Genomic DNA, 26,972 nt, shown 5'->3' on the forward strand with positions numbered 1-26,972 from the left:
GCTGCCCTTTTTGGGATGTAGTGCATGTGCTGTTTTAACCACTCACGGGGCCTGGACTGCCAGGAGCCTTTTGTTTTATGGATGATAGCCAGCTATGTTTTGCCTACCCCTGCCCAACTCCCCTTTAAAGATTTCTGGGAAAAAGAATCATTCTCGCAGCTACTGTTTGCTGAGTGTCTCTGACATATTAGACATGAGGCTGGGGGCTTCAGGGGTTAATGCTCTAACCCTCTCAATGACCCAAGGAAAGACCCAGAACTTGCTCCATTTTCAGTGAGAACACTGAGGTTTGCTGAGGTTGAGTTTCTCATTTAAGGTCCAGGCAGATATTCAACCCCTAAATTTGTAGCCATACTTACCTTCTAGAGCCCTAGATCCTCTTGAAAGGGCAGGAGATAGTTTGAACACTGATTTGACCAAGCCAACTGTAAAAGAAATTTATGAGTCAATCAAGAATATCCGAATGCTGCGTAGATGTTGGATGATATTAAGGAAACGTTATTAATTTTTAACTGTAATAATGGTATTGTGGCTATATTTTTAAGAAAGAAAAGCTTATTTAGAGATACAAACTAAAAAATGCTCAGAGGAAACAATATGGTGTCTGAAATTTGCTTTGAAATAGTCCAGGGGTAGGGGCTGGGGAGTGGGGGTAGAGGCACAGTTTAGGGTTTAGACAAAATAAGAGGGGCCAGGGTTTGATGGCATCCATTTCCAGGTGATGGCAATATGAAAATTGAGTAAACTGTAAAAATACGTACTATTTTCTCTAATTTTATGTTGTTTGAAATGTCCCATAATAAAGGGATTTTTAAATCAACAAGTGAAAATACAGCGCAGGAGATGAAGGGCTGGGTGTGGAGGGTGCATTTAAAAGAACAGAGGGGCCTGGGGTATGAGAGAAATCTTTCAGGGTAGCAGGGAACTGATTCGCAGGGGGCAAACGCCTCAAAGTGAAAAGGGAGCTAGAGGGGCTGTATCCAGAGGGAAGAGAATCATTCCACGTCGGGTGGACCGAGGACGATGTACCAGGGTGCAGAGTGCTACAGAACAAGACACCCACCAGCTGCCCAGAGACCTTCCTGCACCCCCCAGCGCTCCTCTCCCCACTCTCCCTCCCAGCCCCTGCCTCCCCAAGTCCTCCAGCTCTCTCCCTGACCCCCAGACCCTTCCCCGACTAGAAAAGGGCCTGAGGGTACCACTCTTTAAGGCAGAGCGGCCACCTGATGAGCCCTTCCCTGGGACTCGGGTCCCAGCTTGGTTACTGGGACAACGCTGTCTCCCATTGGACATGCTTTGAAGGAAGACCCTGGAGCGGCCGGCTCAGTCATGCTGGGAAGGATTCAGCTGTCTAGCTTTCAAATGCCTTTTTTTCTTTTTTTCTTTTTTTTTCTTTTTCTTTTGGGGGCGGGGGTTTATTTCTTTTGGAAAGATAAGAGTTGATGCTTTTACCCTAAAACTGTGTGCCAAGCTGCTCTGGCTATCCTCAGCCCCACTCTTCCCCGTATCTCTGTAGCCCTCCTTTCCGTCCTTCATAGGCTGCAAGCTGACTGGCGCCCGACCCCAGGTCCACACCCACCTCCAGCTACCCCCTGGTCCACCCACCACGCCCGGCCTCCTCCCCTACTCTTCTCTTTCTGGCCCCGCTGCAGAGTCTTGGGCCCCTCGGCTTCCTGGGCGCCTGGCCACCACGCAGCGCCTGGAAGTGCTCCCTCCCTCATCTCTCATTCCCCACTTTGGAAAGCCGGCCACCGGACAGGACAGCTCCCGGGACAGCTCCCGCAGCCTGCTGCATTGCAGCGCAGCCGTCTGTGAGGGAGGGGCGCAACCTGCAGCCCCCGCCCCCCGGCCCCGGCCACCCCCGACCAGCAGCCCCCAGCCCCGGCACTGCCGGCCGGCTCCCCCGCCGCACGCATCTGTCGCAGTTAAAAGCGCCGCTGCCAGAGCAAAAGCGCTGGTTCCTCTTCACTGTCCCCCTCCTCACTTTTCGGGCTCAAAAATGTGGCCCAGGCAGCCCCCTTGTGGCACGTGGGGGCGCCACAGACTCTTGGCTGGTGTCTGAAGAATTCAGACTGATTCCACCGCACCGTGAGTTGGCACAAATCTTCGGTGGCCCAACTCCTACCCGATGCAGAACTCTGTTCAGCGGCCTCTCTGAGTCGGGGGCACCTCTCCCCTCCCCTCTGCCTGTCGTCCACACCTCTCCCTTCTCCCTCCAGGAAGGAACCGAAGGAACTCTCCTGTTGAATATTGCTCTGACAAGCAGACAGGTGTCTGGCAACCGTGATTGTGGTGGTGGGGGAAGAGGGGGGCCAGGAAGGTGGTGGGAATGGGGGTTTTTCTCGAAATGATGTTTGGTTTCCATCTCTTATCTCACAGATGGGAAACCGAGGTGCGGGGAGGGCCATAGTCCCTGTTTGTGTCAGAGTCAAGGCTGGAGATCCTCCTGCAAGTCCAGCCTGGGGCATTTCCCTGAGGTGCTGGGGCGCCCTTAAGACGTGCCCCCTCTTCCCCCTCCCACTTGTCCAGCCCCAACCCCTCCAGATCTGGTTCTCCCTGTCCGGAAGCCCTGGAGGGCCCCTGGATGTTCTCCGTCCTCTCTAACTCACTGTCCACACAAACAAGCCCAGCCCCCTCTGTCTCTATCTGCAATCTACTTGCAGACAGGCAGGGCCCTCTCCACATCAGGTTAATAATGCCATTTTCATAAGCCTCTGCCCATAGGTGCTACCACCTAATTTTGAATCTGCCCTTCAAACGGATTGGGCCACAGAGGAGCTGGGATCTCAAGCACCGCTGGGAGGTGCTTATAACTAATCAATCCGTCCCCTGCCCACCCACACCCCCCCAGCACTCGGCACAGCCTCGCTGAGCAGCCTTCAGCAGCAGGGTGTGGTGGGGAGCCTTGGATAGTCTGGGGTTCCATCCTGGCCCAGCCTCACACCAGCTGAGAGACGGTGAGTGTAGGACTTTGCCTTTCTGTGCCTCAGTTTCCTCATCAATCTAATGGGGCTCATGAGACCAGTGTGCAGGGTTATTGCCCGGTTGAGTTCTTTGCAGACAGCCCAGTTCGGGACTTGGCTCCAAGATGGGGCTCTATAAATCTCCATGCCTGCATCCCTTCTCGATCACCTCGATTTCCAGTGACTTATTCCCTGTTTGTTTCCCCCACCAGACCGACTGAGCTTCGAGGACAGGAAGCCACCGGCATCACTTCATCCCCAGCCTCACGCTTGGGACCCGGCCCGGGGAAGGTAGGTACACTGCGGTGGCTTGGAGAATGAGTGCATGGATGGATGTCTATCCCACAGTCTATGGGATGCCTGGACCCCGCTGGGTTTCTCCTCCCCAGATCCCTCCCTGTCTAAGCTGGTCCTTCAAGGAAGCCACCGGGAAAAATGTTCCTTTATGCCTTCATGCTTTACCCCTCGTGCTGTTATATACAATGCAAATTCTCGGTCTATTAAATGCAGATGTGGGCTCTGCATGTCATTTCTGCTGCCTGCTGTATCTACTGTGAGTTCCGCAGGCCAGGGGCTGCCTCCGGCTGACTTGATTTGTGCGATTAAGCCAGCAGAGGGGACTCTGCCAGGAGAGGTTCCCGTTTGTATTGGGAGCGGGGTCTTGAAAGGCCAGGCTGTTTTCTCTCTTGCGACACTTGTTACATACCTCTCTCCCTCCCTGGGTCCCACCGTCTACTCCACAAGCATTTATGAAGTGTCTGATGTGTGCAAGCCTACACTTATCTCATTTAGTCCTCACTTCAAGCCGGTGACGGAGAAACTCTCATCTCCATTTCACGGGGGAAAAGCTGAGACTCTGAAAAGTAAAGGGAATTGTCTCGCAGCTAGAGAGCAGGGAGTCAAGCCGGTCTGTCTGGCTCGGGAGCCCCCAGCCCTGCCGCAGCTGCCTGCTGCTGCTGCTGCTGCTACTGCAGGGCTGACCAGGGCTGGCCGGGAGGCCAGCAGCTCCTGCAGAAAAGGCAGGGGGCTGCGTAGAGAGCGTTCTCCCTGGCAACTGGGAAAGGGGCCATAGAAAACCCGAGAGGGCTTAGAAGCCACTGAACAGATAGACACGGAGCAGCTGGCCCCAGGAGGGGAGCACCACGCCCTCCCCTGGGCTTTTAGCAGAACAGCAGGGCAAAGGGCTTTGTCCCAGGTCTAAAGGAGCAGAAACGGAAGTGTTAGGACAGGTGTAGAGGCCCCCAAACCTGTTCCCACCACTGGTGGGGGTTTTGCCATTTAGCACAGAAAGGAGATGACTGAAAAGAGAGGGAGCCTGAAGCCTGCAGAGATCGGAGGGCAGAGGGGGCAAGGAGGCTACCGCACAGCCGAGGAGGCAGATGCAAAAGACAGGGGAGGGCTCTGCAAAGCAGCTCTGTGTGCGAGCCCTGAGCAGGCTGCTTGGGGAGAGAGGGAGCTCCCTGTTACAGGAGGCATCCGAGGGGAGAGAGGCAGGCCGGTGCTTGGCTGGGGAGGCTGCAGCATGGCTCCCTGCCCGGGCTGGTGGCCCACATGTTTAGGCCTTTGAGAAGCTCCTACAGCACCAACTCCCGAGCTGGCAAGCGGGCAAGTGAGCGAGGCAGCCAGAGGGGACCAGGCAGGGGTCAGTGTGAGACCATTTGGCCTCTCCCAAGTAGCTTGCCCTGGGCTAAATGGCAAAGGCACAGAGATGGTTGGCGGGGTGCCTCTGTCCCAATAAGGCAATGAGGGAGAGGAGCAGAGAATGGGGGTGAGTGCCCGGGGCTGGTGGGGAGAGGTGGGGACTGTCCTGCAGCCAACTCCCCTCTTGAGGGCCAGAACACCTAGAGTGGCCAAGCAGCTGCCCTGTCTCCTGGGCCCACAGAGGCTGGCCTGTGTCCTCTCTGGGGCAACAGGCTGGCAGAGTGAGTGGAAGGAGCAAGGGGGTCTGGCAGGTTGAGGGGCCCTTATCTGGAGGCTGAGCAGCAACCACAGATGCAGCCAGCTGCCAGCCTGTGACTTAGATGTTCTGGGGACTCATGAAAGCTCCTCACACAGTGACTGGGCTGGGGGGCCTGCCTGCTGATGAATGCAGCCTACACTGGAGTCGGGAGCTGTCTCTCCTGGCCCATTCACAGGGGTTCAGTTCCCAGGAACTGTGGGTAGACAGAGCCTTTATCAGGGGACCTCTGCTAGACAAGCCTCTGTTTTGCAGTTTCTAAAGGAGTTTTCTTGCCTTTGTTCCCAGTGCAGGCACTCAGCATGTGCGTGTGTGTGCACACGTGTGTGCGTGTGCATGTGTGCATATGGGGGATGACTGCGAGGCCAGCCAGGGCTCCTTGTCTGTGAAATGCCCAAGGTCCTCAGGGGCAGAGATGCACCTCCATGGGGCAGAAAAATTTCAAGGAGGGCAGAGTCATTCAATAATGGAGCCCATCCTCACTGCCGCCTCATTGCCCTGCTCCTGACAACCCAATCTGTCAGCCCTGGGGTCGGCACAGCTGCTCCGACCCGCCGTGGGGGGGCAGCATCGTGTTGCAGGTGGAGCACGCAGGCTAGTTTGCCTTCCTGGCTAGCAGACAGACAGACTGCCCTGGCAGCTCAGTTAGGCACTGCAAGCCCTTCGGGAAAAACTGTTTTGTTTCTCGGAGCCTCTGTTTTTGTTGGTTTTTGTTGGTGCTGTTGTTTTAACCTATTAAAGGGTTGATTTGACGCTGCAGGTGTGAAAATGTTTGGGAGAGTGACATTTACATGTGTAACATAAATGGGGGAGGGGGCACAATGCAGGGGGCAGAACAAGAGGCACCCACATGGGAAATTCTGTGAACAGGGATTTCTGGTTCAGGATAGCTGGTGGTGCAGAAAGGGTTCTGGAGGGCTTTGGTGTAGATGTAAAAAGTTACCAACCCAAATCCCTATTTAGAGGCAGAAGTCACAGGGTAGCAAGCCCTTTAGCCCCTGCCGGACACAGAGGGAACACTCCCCCACACTCCTTTTTGCTCTAGCTCCGTTGCACTGTGCTTGAGGAAGTTAGGAAACGGGTTTCTGGCATGAAGCACAGGGTTAAACTGCAGAGACCTGGACAGTTCTACCTACGGCCGCAGAGAAATAGCCCCGGTGTCAGACATGTGGCTGACCAGGCTCACGCTCCTAAGTAAACAAATCAAAAATTTCGGAGAGTGGAGCCTTTGTCCACAGTGGCCGAGGAGGTTCCCTTTTGTGTAAAAGGCAACGTGCAAGTCATACTTCCACTAGGTAAGGCTGTACCGACACACAAAAAGCTCATTTAGCCTGAGCCCAGCCCAGGGAGAATTTTCTGTGAAATTTAGGAGAAGTCAGGTTTGGCCAGAAGTTTTTCCAGGAATTACGAACCTCTGGAGACTGTAACCACTGTTCCTTCCGAGCGACCCTTGCCAAAGTCTATAAAATACGAGCCTCAAAAAATCTGCCTGAGGAGAAGTCTGACTTTTTATATGTTATTTACACAAAAATAAACTCTCACCGAACTTTTCGGGAAAGCCCGATTAAAAGTGGTAGGGCAGCCCCTTCCCCAGCCCCCAGGTGTTCAAGAAAGCACCCCATTCCCTGGGAAGGTGTCTGGGAGGGGGGCGAGCGTCAGCTTTTATTTCCCTCTCACGCTCTCTCTGGCGTTTTTGTTTTCCTCCGTTGGGTCTCCCTGCCCTGAAAGGGAGCGGCGGCCTGTCTCAGGGAGGGGGTTAAGCATTTCGTGGCGGGGTAAGATGGGGAGAGCTACCGAGTTTTGCCGGGTACTGCGTGTTGGCTACTGTGCTGGATGATTTATTTGCGTTATTTCCTCATTGAGATCTCAATAGCCCTGTGTGAGAGAGATTATGAGTCCTTTTTTTTTTTTAATATCAGGAAACCAAGGCACAGAAACACTTGGGGATTTGCCAAGGACACGCAACTCAAGTCTATTCTGTAGCTGGGTCTGTGCTCGGGGTGGCTGGCTTCCTGCAATGCCTCCTTCTCCCCTCCCCTGGGAGAGAAAAAAAGGGACCAAAAGCCCAGAACACTGCCAGTGGCTCCTGTTACTCCTGACAAGCTCCCCTGGGGGATGCTGCCTTGGCCTCAGCCCCTCTCCCCCAAAGCCTGTGCTCTTTCTAGAATATGACTCTGTCCCAAAGGTCCAAGCACTCACTCTCAGCCCTGTCCTTCCCCAGAGCCCCTCATCGTTACTCCAGTCATCACGTGTCCTCCTCCTGTTCTGGGACCAGACCCGTTTACCTCTGGCAAGAAGGAGCCATAATGGCAATCAGCCATTTCTAAGCTGTAACCATACCCCAAACTTCGTCCCCCAAACTCACAACACTGAGATGCTACTCCTGCACAGTGGACCCCATGACCCTGGGTTCTGGGGCCCTGCACAAGGCAGGCATCAGGGGAACTTGGTATAGCGCAGGCTGGGGCAGTTGGGGGTGCCAGCCTGAGCCCCACCCAGAAGGGTGTTTGCAGCTTTACAACACTGCAGACTTACCCAGCGCCACAGGGCAGACGACACGATCCTCTGACACTGCCCATCTGCCCATCGGTGCAAGAAAGAATTCGAGGTGGTTTTCACTGAGGCAAAGTCAGATCCAGGCAACACTGGGGGAGCCCAGGGCTTCTAGAAAGGGACAAAGGAAGGGGAGTGATTAACAGTTGGCTAGTTTTATCAATTCTAGAAAAATGCAAAACATTCCCTTTAACTGGGAAAAAAAAAAATGTCAATGAGGTATCCCAATTCCAGGGTCAGGACTTTTGAACACAGTGTTTTGGGGGGCACATCTAACTTTGGGCTCCCCAGCAGGGATATTTCAAGTCTGCTCTTTAAGGCTGGAGAGAAGCTGGCTGAAAAGGCATGGCCAGGCAAAGCGTAAGAAGCAGGGAGCCCGCTGAGGAACAGGTAGCCCCGTGGGGATGAGGTGCGCCTAGCAGGGAAACGGCAGTGGGGAGGGGCTGAGGCTGGCGAGTTCCAAGCCAGACCCTAAAGGGTCTTCCATGTCAGGATAAGGCCTTATTTTTTGGACCCCATCCCGGAAGCTCCGGGAAGTCAGATGGAGGCTTTAAAGCAAGACAGTAACAAGGTCAAAACGCCATGTTAGAAAGATCACTCAATGAAAATAAACTTTTGCAAACAATTTAACCCACCACCCCATCTCTAAGAAGCTGGGGAAAAGAACAGTCAAGGATGTGTTTACAGATTTAGCTGCAAGAATGCTCACTGCAGTGTCGTTGGTAACAAAAAAAAAAAAGGGAAACAGCTTAGATCTTTTTTATCGGGCATCAGTTGAGCAGAATCTATTAATTAAAACCTCGATTTGTGACACGCTTCCTCACTGATCTGCATAAGGACCATTTTTATTTTATGTATTCTTTTTTAAAAAATAATTTAATGAACACCTATGAATCTGTGACCCACTCTGACGACTAGGACTGTGACCAAAGCTTCTATCTGCACATTCTCCTCCCCCAGAGCTGAGATTTTCAACAGCAGAAAAGAGTGTAATCAACAATGGTGCATACATACCATGGAATATTAAACAGCTCTTAAAAGGATTGAATAAGCCGAGACCTATTGTCTTCTAATGGACCTCAGTATTTTGTGCAGAACTGGATTAATCATGATCTTTTGTTCATAAACACTGTCTCATCATTGGTCCAGAAAGGCCCCCTTTTATTTTGCTAATTTATGCACTCATATATTCATTTATAATAATGTCATAAACACTCGTGAGCCCACTCCTCAAACCCATATCTCAGCAATTACTTACACCTGCCGCCACAATTCACCCCCACCAGGGTAAAGGACCTGAGGCTTTCATGCCAGCAGCAAGGTGGTTAAATAAACTCTGGTGTGTACAGCTCACGGGATACTGAGGTGTTGTTATAAGGAATAGTGTTGATCTTTATTATCTCTAAGCAGACTCTTGAAGGAAGAAACACAAGCTGCTGCGAGAGGAAATGTACACTATGATATAGTTTATGTAAAAAATAAAGTCATAGATTTTAGAGGTATATTTATCGACATATGCAAATGCACAAAAAAAAAATCTGGAACCAGATGCCTGAAACTGAGAAGAGCAGTTAATTTGCTGGGGGGTGGTGGGGAGGGATGGAGGGAGGCATTCAAGATGGCTTCATCTGCAGTCGTTGATTTTTACTAATGCATGTATTAATTATCAATCCATTTCTTGCATAATTAGAATAAACATTTTATGGGGGGGGGGATTTAATTTGTTTGTTCGCTTGTGGGTTGTTTTTGTTTTCATTTCTGTTTTTACAAATACAAAGCAAAGGGCATGCTTGCTGACGGATTGGGAGTGGGTACATATGCCCAGAGCAAGTTCTTCAGACACAGGGGATTTACTTTATCGCAAATGTCTTTTTTTAAAAATACCTATATGCTCTCACTGGAGCCCCAAGCCTCCAAGCAGCCTGTCACTGACATGGGGCCAGCAGGTGTGTGCCCAAGGCTGTGATTTCACCACCCACAGTCCCAAATCCCTGCCAAGCTGCCCAGCACCCACGGGGGAGCGCTTTACTTTTTGGTCTTTAAGAGGACCCGAAAGCCAATGCCCTGGCCGGTGTTCTTGAAGATTAGCCGAGTGGAATGAGACCTCGGGGGAATGTGACATGAGATAGGGCCAGGCGGTGGGGACACGGGCCTCTAGAGAGCTGCGGCCCGGCTGCTCGCATTCACAACCGAGCAGGCTTGCTGGTAAGAAGCTGGGGCCTCACCGCGCCCCTTGACAGCTTGATTCCTGTGCAAAACACACCCATGTTTCCTCCCGACTCTAACCCAGAGGGACTGTGGCTAAACGGCACTGGCATTTCTAACTGTCAGCTGCAGGAGAACGGGAAGGAACCTTGCCCACCCTAGCCCACCCCCACATCCAGGGGAGGCACCCCGACTCCCATCAGAAGCCCCTCTGTCCCCAGCTCCTGCTTGCACACTAAGCTTCAGGCCCCTTGCAGCCATCATAGGCTCTCAGAGTCCTCAAACAGGCACAGGTTTACACGTGTGACAAGGATGTGACAAGCATACTCCCATCTACATAGAAAGGCACTGAGGCTCCCAGACACCAAGAAGACAAAACTAAGCCCACTTTACACCCAGTCAGTTGACACCCTCGTCCTGCTCAGTCTCCATCCACACAGATCAGTAATTGGTTAATTGGTTAAACGTTTCCCGTCGCGCTGAGCTAATGCAGACAGAGGCCTCTGAGTACTTCTTTCCCCTCTGCCAGGCAGAGACCTATTTTCAACCATTACTTTGTGCAGAAGAAATCTGAGACAGGTTAAGCAGCCGTCGGCCCGCATGCCTCGCTCTTAATCACCTTTCCTGCATGTGAGGCTCCACTATTCATTACATAGCATTTTATTTTAGACTGGGTTTGGTTCCTGTGAAAACCTTGAAAACCTTGAGGTGATTGCCATAGTTTTGCAAATATAATTCTTTTTTTATTTTTTATTTTTTTGAGACGGAGTCTTGCTCTGTCACCCAGGCTGGAGTGCAATGGTGCGATCTCGGCTCACTGCAACCTCTGCCTCCCGGGCTCAAGCTATTCTCATGCCTCAGTCTCCTGAGTAGCTGGAACTACAGGCATGCGCCCCACGCCAAGCTAATTTTTTGTATTTTGTAGAGACGGGGTCTCACCATGTTGGCCAGGCTAGTCTCAAACTCCTGACCTCAGGTGATCCACTCACCTCAACCTCCCAAAGTCCTGGGATTATAAGCATGAGCCACCACACCCAGCAAATATGAAATATTTTTATGGTAAATAAAAATGCAGTGCCCAGACTGAGGTTACCTGCATCCAACCTGCAGGCTGGGGTAGCCCCAGTTGGAGACACTTCACTCCTCTCAAAGTCCACATAAACCCAGCCAATGCCAACGAAAGATATGCCATTGCCTCAAGAAAATGCCCTCTGCAACCTCACGTCGCCCTTCCCCTCCACCCCAACCCGGCTCCCCACATCTTCCCTTTGGGTTCCAAAAAATGAGAAGGGCTTGCAAAAGGGCCATTTGGGGGCAGATCCACCTAAAATAGGTGCCTTTTCTACATGTGTTGAGCATCTACTATGTGCCAAGCGTTTTCTGTTTTATTTCCTTTAAGGTATCGATCAAGGCAACTCTTGAAAGTTGCATCCCCATCCTATGTAAGACGGGGAGGATGATTTATAGCCACACATCCACAGTCATCCATCTCCCCTAAGCAGAGCCTGCCCTATCTGACCCCCACAGTCATCCATCTCCCCTAAGCAGAGCCTGGCCTCTCTGACCTCCAGGTAGACCCCCTGAGCCCCGTCCCAGATGCCCCCATGCACATCTGTATATCATGGTGATAAACTTTAACACCACCCTTGGTTTCACATAGCAGACAAACAAGAGTAACAGGGTTATTGGGTTTTTGGATAATATACTGTGTTAAGGTTATATGACCCTGACTCCTCTCAGACCCCATCTCCCAATAGGGACTATCGGGTGGAAGAGAGAAGAGCGCACATACCTGGCAGGGCACCAAGCGAGTCTGGAAGGCTGGTCTTCTTCAAAGTCAGACTAACAGGGCCCCTCACGCTTCCAAGCCAGGTGCCATCCTGGGGGCAGCAGGACTGGGCCATGCCCTGGCCTCAGAAACCCCCGGACCCACTGCCCACTGGGGGCAGTGAGCCTCAGCTGCAGAATGAAGGGCTTGAGTTAGTTCCATTCTAAAGAATCTACAAATTTGCAAATTGTTGAAATTTACACATTAGGACAAGCAATATAGTTTTTCAGACCTTTTGATTTGGTCCTGGGCCAGGCATCTGCTCCCTTCCCAGGAGAAAGCAGCCATCTCCCCTTCACACCACCTGGGAGGGCGAGAAGAGAAACCGATCACTCGTTGGCATGGCCAAATGGCATCTTGCCTCTCTGAGCCATTGCCCCAGGCCTCACCTGCTGCCAGCAGCCCTACTGTGTTCCGAGGGAAGGATGGGAGAAAGGAATCACCAGTGCAGATTAATATGAGGGAGCAGGACAAAAACCCCATGGGGTCGCAGTGTATGGGGACCCAAAGTGGAAAGGATGACCAGCCTGGGGCGCAGCCACTTAGAATGGCGCATGCAGGTGGCGGGGTCAGGAGGAAGGAGCTGCAGCTCCGGAAGCTAAATTAAGATTTACTCAGAGTCCAACAGAGGCCGGGGTCCAGACTCAAATACACATTTTTTTCTTTTTTTTTTTTTTTTTTTTTTTGTTTTTGAGACAGATTTTCACTCTGTTGCCCAGAATGGAGCCCAGTGGCATGATCTCGGCTCACTGCAGCCTCCATCTCTCAAATTCAAGTAATTTTCCTACCTCAGCCTCCCAAGTAGCTGGGATTACAGGCGCATGCCACCACGCCCAGCAAATTTTTGTATTTTTAGTAGAAACAAGGTTTCACCGTGTCAGCCAGGCTGGTCTCGAACTCCTGACCTCAAATGATTTGTCTGCCTCGGCTACCCAATGCGCTGTATTACAGGTGTGAGCCACCCCACCTAGCCAGACTCACATAAACTTTTCTATCCATTTGCTAGAGAGCAAACTGGGCGTCCACCAAGGGCAGGAGGCTTCCAGGAGCTGAAGAGCAAGGCTGCAGGGCCATGGCCAGCGAGGATGCCAGTGAGGCTGATGCTCTGGCTGGACTTAGTCCTTGCCCAGTCCAGGTTATTAAAGTTAGCATGGGCCTGGGTGGGTGGATGTATGTCCCAGGGCCTCGGATTCCTCTTCTGAAAAATGGGGATTATAAAAGGAAGGCCCTCACAGCTTCTTAGAAGGATTGAAAGAGTGAAAACCTGTAAAATGCTGAAAGCAGCGCTTGGCACATAGTAAGCACTCAGGAAGCATCACGGAGGTCCCCAATGTAGCCACATGGAAAAAAGAAGCTCATAACAGAAAGGCACACAAGCAGAGCAGGCGGGAAGACTGTGTGTGTGCACTGTGGTTGCTACTGTAGAAAATGTATGCATGTCAAAAAGACTGGACTTTCATAATTAAAGAAACAAATGTATTCAATAACTTTTTAGTGAGCAGCAAGGATCGAGTGGCACAGGACGGGAGGAGATCCACTTGAACACTTGCAGCCCACATCAAGGTAAGATGTGGGGCAGAGGTCCCATGTCGACCTCCCCCAGGGATCAGGTGGGCGGGCAGGGGAGGTGGGGCAGTGAATGGGATGGGCTGGCACTCAAGACAAGGGTTAAAGGGTTCATTTGTCTGTAAGCAAAAAACATGACATGGTGGTGAGTACTCAAGGCCTCTATTCAAATACTTGAGCAGCTATAATTAGCAGGTCCTGGGCCAGCTGTCCTGTCCCTCCTCCAACACCAAATAAGCTAGAATGAGTTGGGAATGACAGCAAGTACCTTTGGGGGAGATGGAGGCAGACAGCGAGACCCCCACTCTTGTGGTCTGGATGCCCCCCAGGCCACGAGGCTGGCAGTATCAACACCATGGAATGAAGATGGCATATCTGGCCCTGAAGGTCCCGACAGGTCCCCAAATGGCAACTGCCAAACCCATCCTGGGCATCTGCTCCTGCCCTCACCGTCTACCAGGGTAGAAAGGAGAAACCTGGCTTTAAACCCTGCCTCTGCCTCTCCGGGACCTTGTGCCAGCACCTCGCCCTCCGAATCCCAGTTTAACTCTGTAAGACAGCGGCACATCCCGCAACTCGTTAGGAGCAAAGTCAGTTTTAGGGGTGAGTGGCTGGAATCATGCCTGACACAGAGCAGGTACTCAGAGACTCATTAGAATGTATCTAACCATCCCTTTCTGGGTCACATTCCGTCTTCCGCACGTACCCCTCACCAACTCCAGTCATCAGCCTGCCCCTCCCGGGGAAGGTCCTGTGCCCTGGGTCCATGCACTATTGTCGCTGATAATTATGGCTCCAGAACAGCCACTTCACCCCGCTGGACTCTAGTTTACTCACTCTCCAAGAAGGGCATCGTCCCCTTGTGGGGTTAATGGGAAAATTAAACTTGACACCGTGCATGAAATGCTGTCCAAATCTTCACCGTTCCGACTACAGTGAGTGTTCTGGAAGTAATAATTGTAAGAATTCTAATGACAGTAGCTATCCCTGACTTGTCCGTAGCATTTACAGTTTACAAAGAGCTTCACACACCCGTCTTCCCTGGGAAGGAGGTGATCCTACCTTTCTGCAAGTTGAGAAACTGAGGTTCTGCCAGGTTAGCCAGCCTCTCATCTGCCTCCTGCCCTCATTCTAGTTCCACCAGGCCCCGAGGTGGGGCCCTCCCTGTTTGCCTTGAAGTCTTCACCTTCCTACTCTAAGAACAGCCACACTGTTCTTAGGCCTGCAGCCACCTGGGCTCCTCCATGCAGCCCACTGGGCGAGAGTAGAGAGCAGGTTCTCTCTACTCTCGCCCAGAATAGAGAGACAAGCAGGTTCCACTCTTACACCCCTCCCAGCCCAGGTTGGAAAATCAAGACAAGCCATTAGAAGAGACCACATGGTCTGTGCTTTCAACCATTGCTCAGATCTGGCAACCTCTGTTTAAATGAAACAATATGATGACCCCAATTTATAGGAGCAGCTGGTGGAACTAAGGCAGCGATGGGTGTCCCTGAGCTCCACCTGTTGGACCAGCCACCTCCTCTCATTACTGTTTCCCAGGGCCCCCCACAGGCACCTCTCAGGAACCCCAGAGCTACAGGAGCACAGCGAGAAGACCACTGCTCAAAGCCTCCCTGCAGACATGGGGAAACTGAGGACCTGGGAGAGGAAGGTCACGTTGACAGTCAGTGCCCATCTAGGCTAGGAGGCTGGTGCGGGCCTGTCCCTGCCCACTTGCCTTGAAAGGCTAGATCAGCCTCAGGAGCAGCTGATTGGCCCCACTGATTTGGGCAAGACAAGGACAAGCTCACCCGTTACCCCTCGCACAGCCCCTCCCGCAGGCGGCACACGCCCCTTCCCAGGGTTATTCTGGGCAGAGTGATCCAGCTGCCCCCTGGAGCTGCCAGTCAAGCATGGAGGGGGCAGGGACACAGCAGCAGGAGTGCTGCTGGGCCTGGGCACTGCCTGTCACTTCAGTGGCTTAGCAAGGTGAGGGGCTGAGGGTCCCTCTACAGAAGACCCCTAGCCTGCTGGGTGGTTTGGGATTTAGACACACCCTGGGGACAGCCTAGTTCTACTGTAACTCCCTGTTCCTCCTTCCAAAGACTCAGTTTCCCCATCACTACGATGAAGTCCAAGGCCCACGGGGCCTGGCATTCAAGGACCTTGGTCCAGACCATAGGGGAAGAGAGGGAATGTCCGAGACTGGGCTGCCCTGGGCCGAGATGCCAGCAGCCTCCCACCCTGTAAGGCTCAAGTCGTCTGTGGCCACAGTTAAGGCTGCGCAAGACTGAAGGATCCCGGGGGAAGGACTCCAATGTAAGCTATGCCAGGCCAGCAGCCCCGGCAGACTCCACAGTCTACTGGGACCCCCGGGACCCAACCCAAGCTCCTCATGAGGCCCTCAGGAAGCTCCCAGGAATCTCACCAGCCTCCTCACCCACTCCCACCGAATGAGCCATCCTTAACGCTTGTTCATACCAGGGAAACCAGGAAGGCTTCCAAGCCTTAAGCTGCCATGGACACATTTTAACCTTGACATGAGTTCAAGAAAATAAATAATAATAATAATCAATAAATAATAACAAACCCTCCCAGGATCCTTGCATGCCCACCCTCACTATGGCGCTACGCCTTCCACCCACAGGAAGCCAGAGCAGGCCAGGCAGCAGAGGGAGCTGCAGGGGGTATTCATTTTGAGGCCACTTCACCCCTAAGACCCAGTAGCTATGATCCTCAAACCCAAGGAGCTCTGAGCACTACCTACGTGGAGGCCAAGATGGACAGGGACCTTCACCTGACACCCATCCTGGCCGCCCAGAGAGCCAGGGGCCCCAGGTGTGACTGGGCTAATTTCTGGAGGCTAGGAGAGGGGGCATGGCCAGCATTCCAGAGAACCCACATCTCCCTTACTCCCCTTTCCATCCTCACAGCCTCCCCGCTCCTCACCAGCTTCACCTTCCTCCTCAGCCCCCCAGCCTCCCACCCTCCTCCCCTGTCCTCACCTCTCCCCTAATTCCTCCACCCCGGCCCCCCGCCCCAGGCTCAGCTCTGCTCCTAAATATCCTCTCATCTCCTCTTCCAAGCTCTATTTTTAAAATCAGATTTCCTTTACTGTACAGGCGAGCTGACAGAGAGAGGTATTTGCTGAGGGATTTGTCCCCCCCATGGCCCCCCCACACCCAACCCTTCATAGACACACGTTGGCAGCCCTGACCCAATGGGCCACTGGCTCAGAGGCAAGCAAGGAGCTGACCCGACCGAGGCTCTGGGCACTGAAGTTGGTGAGGCTGGGGCGTCTGTCTCTGAGTGTTGGGGGGGAAGAGGGTCCCACTTGAAGACCTCAAAGGCAATTCTGACCCCAAACCAGGTGCATTATATGCTGGGCTTCTGTTTTTTTTGTTTTTTTTTTTTTTTTTTTAAATAAGGTGGGAATTTTCAAATCAATAGATATTTCTTAAAAAATTGTCATGAGATTTGAGAACAACACATATTGAGCCACATTTGAAGGACTGAGAATATGATTTCTGCAAAGCCCAGAGAAGAGGTAGGGCCCAGGCTTTGGCAGGCCGGCTGGTAGGCAGTTGAAGCCAGATGGGAATCCCAGAGTGCCCATCTAAAGCCAGAATTTGGAGGCCCGACAGGTCCCGACAATGCCCAAAGCCCTCCCAGAGAGGCAGATGCTCAGCAGGTGTGGAGGGAATCCCCTCACCCTGCTTCCAAGGCCCCTCACTCACCTCCAGAGGAGTATTCGTCTCCAGGACATGAGTCACTTCTCCTTCCTAGTGATGACCTGCAGGGTGGGTCTGCCTCCATTTCCGTCCATCGGGTATCAAGCACCATGCCTGGCCCAGAAAAAGAATCAGGACATGCTGCTGTATGAATTAATTATGGGCAGAAGGACTTGGTTAAAAAAAAACAAAGAAACGAAACATTTGGGGACAATAAAATCAAAATGCGTTTGGAGGTTGGAGAATGGGAAACTCAGTCTTGTCAGAGAGACGCATGAGGAACAGGAAATGGAAGCTGGAAAGGGTAGATGGTGAAAAGGTCTGGTTTCATGCGAAAAGAACTTCAGCTTTATAGTTTAAGTAAAGAAGAGCAATCTAAAGATTTTCAGCGTAAGAAATACTTGGTCCAATTTTCATTTCATGCTCAGGCATTTAGATTTTATGTTGAGGACATGAAATTTGACAGGTTGGAAGCTACGAGTGCCATGATTAAAAGTGGGTGCCTTGCTAAGATGGTGAGGCTTTTTGTCGTGATGAAAACACGTTAAGATTTTAAGCAAGAGTTTCATAATTTGAGTTTCCTGGGAAGAAATCTGGACTTTGTTTTGAGGGATGACAGGATCAAAGTTTTATATCATGCTAAGGAGTCTGGATTTTTGCCAAAGGGTTTTAAGAAATGTGATGATGAGATTCTTGCTTGTGGGAGATAAGTATGCAGAAAAACATGATAAAATATATTTTACGCGTAACTGCTTTGGGACTCACGTTACAAGCAACAAGGAAACGCTGGAAATTGTAAAAGAAAAGTAACGGCCACCAATTTAACAATCATGTGCAAACATTTTGACTTTCAGTCTTGGGGGAGTGCCAGTTTCAACCTGCAGAGCTTGCCTAGGAGGTGTGATTAATGTTGACACCAAAATTGAAAGATTTTAATCAGAGAAGTTAAATGATCAATATTGCGAATATGAAAAGAAATTTGGAATTTATTTTGAGGCTCCAACATGATTAGATTTTTGCACACGCCTAGGAATTTGACTTAGCCAATAAATCTTTCTAACAGAGTGGCCTGGTGAGTTTTTTGTGTTTGATAAATAGTATGCAGTGAATTCCAAAATAAAATTCACATTTTATGCTAAGAATTTTGACTTTTCTTCCATTTACAATTAAGAGACACTGTAAGATTTTAAAAAGGAGTTATAAGATCAAATTTTATATATTGTCCTAGGAAGTGTGAATTATTTTAAGGGATGACATGATCGAATTTTTGTATCATGTTAATAATTTTGGATTTAATCCAATAAAGGGCTTAAAGCAGTAACAGGATGAGATTTGGGGGGTTTTAATAGACCATCCTGAGAGAAATTACACGGTAAAATGTTGCATTTTGCGTTAAGTAGTTGGGACTTTATGTTACAGGCAATGAAGAAACTTCGAGAAGTTTTAAGTTGAGAAGTTACATGCTCAAACAAGTGCATTTTGGCACAGCTAAAAGACAGGATCTCTATGATAAAGATGACAGGATCAGATTTTGCTCCTATGCTAAGGAGATGTGATTTTACATGAGAGTTGAAAGCATTCAAGTGTTGTATTTGGAAGGGGTGGGGGATGAGCTCATTGAGCTCATTGTTGAAATCTTGTGCAGAGGCGTTTGGATGTCAGCCAGTAAAGAGTTTTAAGGAGTAAATTGATGAGAGTTTTGTCTCCAGAGGAATTGGATTGTAAACATATTTTAAGTTAAGGTGTCTGGATTTGATGAACCAGATAATGAATAAGCATGGGAACACTCCTAAGCAGAGGCATCCCCGAGGCACGAGGGCACCCAGGCTGGACTCCATGCTGAGGAGACAGGTCATTTATAGACAGAGCATGTTTTTATAAAAAGAAGTTATATGATTAAATTTACATAGCATGCTAAGAAGTTTGGACACTATTTTAAGGGATGACAGGATTACATTTTTATGCCATGTTAAGGAATTTGGACTTCAGCCATTAAGAGAATTTTTTTTTTTTTTTTTTTTGAGAGGGAGTCTCCCTCTGTTGCCCAGGCCGGAGTGCAGTGGCACAATCTTGGCTGACTGCAACCTCCCAGGTTCAAGTGATTCTCCCACCTCAGCCTCCAAGTAGCTAGGATTACAGGCATGAGCCACTACTCCCAGCTAATTTTTGTATTTTTAGTAGAGATGGGATTTTATCATGTTGGCCAGGCTGGCCTTGAACCCCTGACCTCGAGTGATCCACCTGCCTTGGCTTCCCAAAGTGCTGGGATTACAGCTGTGACCCACCGCACGTGGCCCATTAAGAGATTTTTAAGGCAGTAACATGGCAGAAATTTTGTCTTGGGTAGTCAGAGAAATTTTATAGTAAAATGTATTGTTCTATGCTAAAAATAATTAGACCTTATCTCATAGGTAATTAAGAGATAGAATAAAGCTTTAAGCAGAAGTTATAAGAGCAAATTCGTGTATCTTGCAAGGGAGTGTGACCTTTTTATTTTGAGGAATGACATGATCAGAATTTTATATCATGCGAAGAGGTTTGGAATTAAGCCAATAAAGGGTTTTAGGAGTGACCTGATGAGATTTGGGGGTTCGTATTAATCAGTTGGCAAGCAAATTACATAGTGAAAATTTTTATTTTATGCTAAGTGGTTGAAACTTTACAGGCAGTAAAAATGAATTTTTGTATGTGTTAAATAGAGAAATTATGAGATGACCTTTATTCATCTTGCTAACAGTTTAAACTTTGATGTTAAGAAGTATTAAGATTTTTCTAACATGCCAAGGATATTAGATTTTGAGCTGAAGGCAGGAACATTGAAGGATTTAATCATTCACATGGTCGAATTTGTAAATATGTTAAGGAGTGAAGACTTTATATTAAGAGAGTGCATAATCTAGTTTTTAAATCATCTTGCTAAGAAATTTAAATTTTCACCAATAAAGAGTTTTAAGTGAGAGACATGCTGAGATTTTCATTCCTGATAGATGAGTCTGCAGATGAATTACTTAGTTACATTTTGTATTTCAATTAGAATTTTATATTAGAGGTTTGGAATTTTACAGTAATAATGCATACCTCAGAGGACTTTTTTGGAGAGGAAATGAGTTACGTTATGCAATGTGCTGTGTATATGTTGCTGCAGTGATGATGATGATGATCCTTATAATTCTTATACCATGCTAATTTGTATACTGTGCTTTAAAAAAATGTCATCGCTACCTTGAGGAATGACAAAGTAAGAATCTTATATTAAGGCCCTTCCATTTTAGCCAGAGAATAGTTTTGGTGAGTTTACATGTCAGATATGTTTATGCTCGAAGGTTTGGATTTAATGTTGCAGACAGTAAATAAACAGTGGAAGGCTTTAATCAGAGAGTCTGCATGATCAAATTTAAGTGTCATGCTAACAAGGGTGTACTTAATTTTGAGAAACAGCAGATCTGAATTTTGTATCCTGTTGGAAAGCTTGGATTTTAGCCAATGAGTTTCATGTAAGGGGGAACGCATGTTTTTTTACAGATGGGTCCAGTGGCTTAGAAGAAAACTGAGAAGTAACAAAAGGTGTTAAATGTATAAAGAGCAGTAACTTTACAGCTAATCTATCAGATAATCAAAGCTCAATTTGCTCTGCCCCAGCAGAGAAGAAATATGCAAATAACCCCAACCAAGACATTCTCTTTCAATTCTGTCTCAGCCCACTGAAATCACCCAACACTAGATTTCCAAAAATCCACTCTGGGACCATCAGATTCCAAAGATGTCACAGGCTCCCCCCAACCGCCACATTCAATGTCCCAACTCTGCCAGATACATGTCTCTGTTGGGAGGGCCCAACCAGCAACAGAGAGAAAAAGATATTTGCTAGAATGAGGAGACCAGCCCTACTGGAGTGAAGAAGGGGACCTGGAAGGATAAGACTGGGGAGGCGTACAGACATGCTTGCATTGGTGAAATTCAGGCCAGATGTGTGAAGTTCCAGAAGCCTCACAAAGAGGTCAGTCCTGGGAGAGTGGAGATTGTGGGAAGAGAAGGAGATTATTTGAAGATCTCCTCAACAGCTCAGAGCTCAGGAGAACATAGCATTGGAAGGAGACCAAATCAAGAAAGAAAAATTGGCCGCAAGTCTGAGTTGGAATCAAGTAACAAATATGCAATTATCTAGCATGTAATAGGTATGTTATGAACTTTATGGAAAAAAAAAAAGAACCCAGACCTGTACACACCCCCTAAAATTTCTATTTTGAACATGGGGAAGGAAATAAGAGCTATTTTGGGCTGCTGACCCAACTGATGGGACAGTGACCAAGTGCCCACTTTCTCCTCTTCCACTGTGCTGGTGAAACAGTAGGCATCTTTGCTAGAGATTCCCACCCCACAACCAAGGCAGCTGGGCTTGCTCCAGAGCCATGAGCCTGCCAGGGGTGGCTTTGGATGGTGCTGAGATGTGACCTCTGTAATTCTCAGGTGACCAAAGCAGGAAAAGAGGATTGACCAGGTGCATGTGCCAGGGTGAAATGCAGCAGCCTGTGCACACTGCCAGGTGCCCGCCTGCCACGGTGGCTGCTCCCAGCCGGTCACTCCACAGAGTTTATGGGCTCACATCTATGGAGGAAATGGACAGGACAGGCAGACTGAATAAGCCTGGGAAGCAGGTCAGGGGCTGACAGATCTTCCCTCCCTGGGGGCACCCCAAGTGACCAGCCAAGGAGGCTGGCTTGGATAGAAGGCTTTCCCCCATTTCTCTCTGCTCTGATTAGTTGGGCATCTGATTTGTCCTTGAGACCTTCACACTGCCACCTCATGAGATCCTAAACTACTGCCTTTATCCCCCACTCCCCCTCCACCACCAGGTTCTGATCTCCACGGTCCCAGCTACTGACTGGAAGCCGTCACAACCTTACCAATCTTCAGAATACACTCCTTTCCATCCGACGAAATGATAGAACCCTCTGAAGACTCATTTGAGACGATGATGGAGCATAAGAATCCATCATCAAAACAAATGGAGTCCTCCGAGGGCTCATCCAACACCACCGAGGCGACATCGGGCAGTGGAGTACAGGGAGAGGCAGGGCCAGCCAGTGGCCCAGCCCAGGAAAAGAAGGAGCCACCCAGTGGCCCACTCGAGGAAATGGAAGAGCTGCCCACTGATCTACTCCAAGACATGGAGGAGCCATCCAGTGGCCCACATAAGGAAATAGAGGATCCACCCAATGACCTACTCCAAGACATGGAGGAGTCATGCAACGGTTCACACCAGGCAAGGGGGGATCCACTCAGTGGAGCATCTGATAGGATGAAAGAAGCGTCAGTCAACCCATCGGGAGCCCAAGAAGAGCAAGAGGCTCACACTGACCTGAAGGAATCGGGAAGGGAGGAGACTCCTCAAGAAGAGCAAAACCAGACTGAGCACTCAACCGCAGAACTTATGGCCATGGTGAGGTCCATCATCTCGCTGTACTTCCGAATGCAAGACCTCAAAGAGCAACAGAGAGTAGCAGAAGAGATCTTGATCAAAGGGATCAATGCAGGCCAACTGCCCGCCCCAAAGCACTTCTCTGGCGATCGCAGAGAATTCCACGAGTTTATCGTACTCTGCCAACTGACCTTACAGAGCTACCCAAGAATGTTCTGTAACGACCGTCTGCGAGTTGGCTATGTCATCAACCACCTCTCCGGCTTGGCCTTAGAATGGGCCAAAGCTCTACTGCAGGAAAACAGCCCCCTGATGGGAGACTTCCCAGCCTTCCTGGAGGCCATGTCAGAGGTGTTTGAGTACCGCCAGACACTGCGTGTGGCAGAAGAGGCCATGTTCACAATCAGGCAGGGCAGCCGCTCTGCCACCGAGTACATCGATGAGTTCCAGAGCCTGGTACCCATCTTGGGCTGGCCAGATGAAGTCCTGCAGGCCCACCTGTGCCAGGGGCTCAACGAGGAGATCAGGCACTATCTATTCCGGGTCCCTCAGCCGGATTCCCTAGACAGTCTGATTGTGCTCATCCTGCAAATAGAAGAGAAGCTGGCAGAGAGAAGAGCCATGCTCAGGCTGCCCCCCGAGGCCCGCCCCCGGAACCTGACCTGGATCGACTCACCTGCTCCAGAGAGGTGGATGGTCAGCAGCTGGCTGCCCAGCGAAGTCCATCCGGGCATCAACCGCGCCCACCTCTTCCTGCTGCTCATGGTGAGAGTGAACCCCTACCACAGCGTCGCGGTCCAGGCCCTGGTGGATTCGGGAGCTGATGGCAACTTCATGGATGAGAAGTTCGCCCAGGAGCACTACGTGGAGCTTTATGAGAAGCCGTACCCACAGCCGGTCCAATCCGTGGACGGCTCACTGATTGGCAACGAGCCTATCTGGCTCTACACGGAGCCCCTGGTGTGCATCCACCAGAACCACCAGGAGTCCATCGAGTTTGACATCGTACCTTCACCAAACTTCTCCGTGGTCCTAGGCATCCGCTGGCTCCGAGTCCATGCCCCTGAAGTCGACTGGATCAAAGGCCGCTGCACCTTCCACTCTCCCTACTGCCTGAAGAACTGCTTTCGCCCGCCCCCACCATGCATTGCCCTAGAGAGGCACGGCATGAGCCTGCTACCCGGACTGCCACACCCATACTCAGACCTGGCCGACGTGTTTAACCCGAAGGAAGCAGATGAGGAGACTTCCGACCAGCCAAGCTCAGACGGATCCGATGATCTTTCTGAATCAGAGCCCTCTGAGCTTCAGCAGGCTGGAGACAGTGATCACAGCGAGACCTTTTACGAGTGTCCCTCCACCGCGCCTTGGGAACCTGTGGGTGCCAGGATGCAAGAAAGAGCCAGGCTACAAGAGGAATACTGGGACCTGCAGGACATGCTGACCGACAGACAGGACTACATACAGATGATTCCGGAACTGTTTGACCAGTTACACGGAGCCGCGTGGTTCACAAAACTGGAGCTGCGTGGGACCATTGTGGAAGAAAGCGTGAACGTGCACCGCACCGAAGATGTGTGGAAAGCAGCGTTTGGTTTGGAGCTTCAAGAGATGAAGAGCTACCAGCCGTTTGCGCTCTCCCCAGACCCTATCATACCTCAGAACGTGATTCACTTCATCCTAAAGGACATGCTAGGGTTCCTCGTGCTTTCTTATGGCCAGGAAGTCCTGATCTACTCAATGAGTCAGGAGGAGCACCTCCACCACGTCCGCCAAGTCCTGGTCCGCTTCCGCCATCACAACGTCTACTGCTCCCTGGACAAGAGCCAGTTCCACCGCCAAACCGCGGAATTCCTGGGCTTCGTTGTCACCCCCAAAGGGGTGAAACTGAACAAGAACGTCATGACCATCATAACAGGGTACCCTACCCCTGGCTCCAGGCTATCTCTGAGAAACTTCATCGAATTCGTCTTCCCCTACCGCCACTTCGTGGAGCGCTTCAGCATCATCGCAGAGCCCCTGGTGCGGCAGCTGCTGAGCTCCGACCAGTTCTACTGGGGAGTCGAGGAGCAGGAGGCCTTCGAGTGCCTCAAGAGGGCTTTCCGCAAGGCACCCCTCCTCCACCACCCCAAGCCCCAGAACCCATTCTACTTGGAAACCGGGGTCACCAGCACGGCCCTGCACGCCTCCCTGATCCAAATTGACGACCAAACCGGCAAGAGGGCCTACTGTGCTTTCTACTCCCGCAACATCTCCCCTATCGAGGTTGAGTACTCTCAAGTGGAGATGAAGATTCTTCCAATACGGGCTGCCTTCATGGTGTGGTGCCGCTACCTGGAGAACACCGAGGAGCCCATCATGATCCTTCTCAACACAGAGGATCTAGCCTCTCTGAATAATGACAGGCTCACCGTACTTCTCCCTGGGCATTGGGTCTTCTTCTTCTCCCACTTCAACTTTGAAGTCATGGAGCTGCCAGAACAAGATGGTGGCCGAGCGCTGCCACCTGTGAGAAACCTCCGGTGGAGGAGAGCCTTCCAGAGGAACACCGCAGCCAGGCAAACCCTGCTGCTCGCCTCAAGGGGATTCCCCAGGGATCCAGCCACAGAATCCGGGGAAGAAGAGAATGAAGACCAGGATGAGTCCAATGAACAGACCCTACAGCAAGAGCTGCTGGCCACAATACCCATCGACCAGATCCTCAACAGCTTCCTCGCCCACTTCAGCATGGCCCAGATCAGGGCCGTCATTCTGCATTTCTTCCGAGGCCTCCTGTACTGGAAGAACACCCTAGCCCTGGCAGCCATCCTCGTGCTACTGCGGGTGAGACAGTGCCTCTCGGTGCTGCCGGCACCCACCATGCAGGTGGCTCGGCCCCAGCCCCAGCGCTCCCTACGACTCATCCTGGATTCGTCCCTCATTGCAGGCAGTAGCATCACGACAGCCATCACCCAGCTGCTCACCCAGATGCCCGCTCTCGCGGGCGCAAACACCATCCCAGCCCGGGAGCTGGCCGAGTTATTCCTGGGTCCTGGCCGCTGGCAGCGAAACGCTCTGCACTCCCAGACCCACCGAGGCCTGCAGTTCACCCCTGGGTTCTGGATGACACTGTGTGAGTTCTTCGGTGTCAGAGTCACCCCCTCGGAGGGCCGCCTCCCTGCCCTGCGTGAGAACCGCTACCTGGAGCTGCACGTCGTTGGTGATGAGGATGTCGTCTTGCGAGAAGCCCTGCAAGACGACCTGCAACGTTACCGTCAGTGTGGCCTGCATGACGGCCTGCAAGACACCTCGCAGGACAAGCAGGACAACGACGTGCAGGAGGCCTCGCCCAGCCACACAGGAGCCTCCCCCGCACCCCGCCCACGCCACCTCATGGATCCCCAGGTCCTGGAATTCCTCAGTAGCCGCCTGCTCCACATCCGCGGTGCAGACGGCCAGCTGCACCTGCTCAGCCGGGAGCAGGCGGTCAGGGCCCTGAGCCAGTTCCTGACCCTGATCTACAGGCAGGCCCTGCCCGTCCCCGCCTGGGAGAGCCAGCCCAGGGAGGAGGCAAGGCTGGAAGAGCTGCCTGACGAGGACGAAGATGCTGACCTCGACTGAAGATGCCTCCCCGTCTCCAGCAAAGAGTCCCCTCTATTTCTCGCCCCAATGCCTCCTGATGTCCCCTGGCCTCCCTGTGCCTCAGCCTGCTTCGCTTCCCTTCCTGCCACTCCTGACCCAAGAGGAACCCACTTGTGAAGGACGACAGCTTCTTCAACTCATCAACCAGCAATGCCACCTGTGCTAACGGACTATCCAGTCCTCAGAGACCCAGCGCCAGCCCTGGGCTGGGAGTTCTCAGTTCTCCAGGTCCCAAGCCCGTGCCCGGGAGTGACATCCGTGAGGGAGAAAGCAGTGGCGAACAGGAAGTGACCCCATGACGCATGGCCAGATGAAGAAGCAGGCACAGCAGGCACAGCCAAGCAAGCAGGTGCCGGGGACCCCCACCCGGCCTGGCGACGGCCACCCTGTGCCGTCCTGGGACACTGACCTCGGGTGCTCCACTGACTTCTTCTACCTCCACCGCCAGTGCTCCTGCTCCCCTGAGCTCCCGCTCCCTCCCCCCAACCCCCATCCCCCCAACCTCCCGACGTCTGATGATGTGGTGCCTCCCTCACCCCCATCCCACCCTGCAAGCAAGCCCACCCCCACCACATCTGCTTCAGCTTTCTTGACCCCGCCTTCCTCTGGCCCTGAGCTCTGGACTTACCTGGACAAAGCCGCTCTTTGGGGCATCCCGACGTACCAGTGCCACTTACCAGACTTGCATGGCGAAGAGGGCCCCTTCATGCCTTGGGGCACTTCTCCCTCCCAACACTGAACACTGAGCAGTGCAGGGGTGCAGGGGCCCCCCATAAAGGGAGGGGGTCCCAGAAGGCACACAGGCACCCAGGGGACCATGCCGAGTCACAGAGAGGCTCTAGCCACACTGCCGCTTTGAACTGGGAGAAGACCCTTCCCCACCCCCGAGCTTTCTCACCCCCCAATCCTTTTGCACTCTTCAATTAAAGCAAAATAAAAGACTGTCTGACTTTGGGGTTTGTTCTAAAAGTGGAGGTGGTGGGTGGAAAGGCAGGGGAGGGGACACGCATGGGAGGAGGGAGGGAGTAGGCGGGGTGGGGGAGGGAGCAAGTGGACTGGGCAGGAAGGGTGGGGGCAAGAAACGCTCTGCCCTGAAACAGCCCCTGGGGGCCTGGCACATGGGGTGCAGGCCTCCCCCAACCTTCCT

General features: G+C 51.5%; 1 protein-coding gene, 1 long non-coding RNA gene and 1 other non-coding gene across 3 annotated transcripts in view; 1 reads left to right on the forward strand and 2 right to left on the reverse strand.

The window, feature by feature from the left end:
* LOC126958451 (uncharacterized) overlaps nt 1-11,464 on the reverse strand; it is a 169,838-nt gene extending 158,374 nt beyond the window's left edge. Inside the window, exons 1-3 of the long non-coding RNA XR_007727188.1 lie at nt 8,732-11,464; nt 7,456-7,584; nt 360-425 (exon numbers count right to left, since the gene is read on the reverse strand). This is a non-coding gene — a long non-coding RNA (uncharacterized LOC126958451). The remainder of the gene's footprint in view (nt 1-359; nt 426-7,455; nt 7,585-8,731) is intronic.
* On the reverse strand, nt 8,545-8,621 carry LOC126960451 (small nucleolar RNA SNORD112). The gene has a single exon (XR_007727996.1). It is a non-coding gene; the product is annotated as a small nucleolar RNA SNORD112 (small nucleolar RNA).
* A 10,174-nt stretch (nt 11,465-21,638) lies between the features above and the next one.
* RTL1 (retrotransposon Gag like 1) lies at nt 21,639-26,767 on the forward strand. Its single transcript, XM_050796669.1, has one exon. It carries the CDS (start codon nt 21,725-21,727, stop codon nt 25,802-25,804), a length of 4,080 nt encoding a protein of 1,359 aa, XP_050652626.1. The 5' UTR covers nt 21,639-21,724; the 3' UTR covers nt 25,805-26,767.
* The last annotated feature ends 205 nt before the right edge of the window (nt 26,768-26,972 follow it).

This window comes from Macaca thibetana, chromosome 7, assembly GCF_024542745.1.
Source record: "Macaca thibetana thibetana isolate TM-01 chromosome 7, ASM2454274v1, whole genome shotgun sequence".
NCBI classification, from domain to species: Eukaryota; Metazoa; Chordata; class Mammalia; order Primates; family Cercopithecidae; genus Macaca; species Macaca thibetana.

What these genes read in the sequence shown, in the direction of transcription:
- RTL1 (XM_050796669.1), top strand. Translation starts at nt 21,725, where the DNA reads ATGATAGAACCCTCTGAAGACTCATTTGAGACGATGATGGAGCATAAG.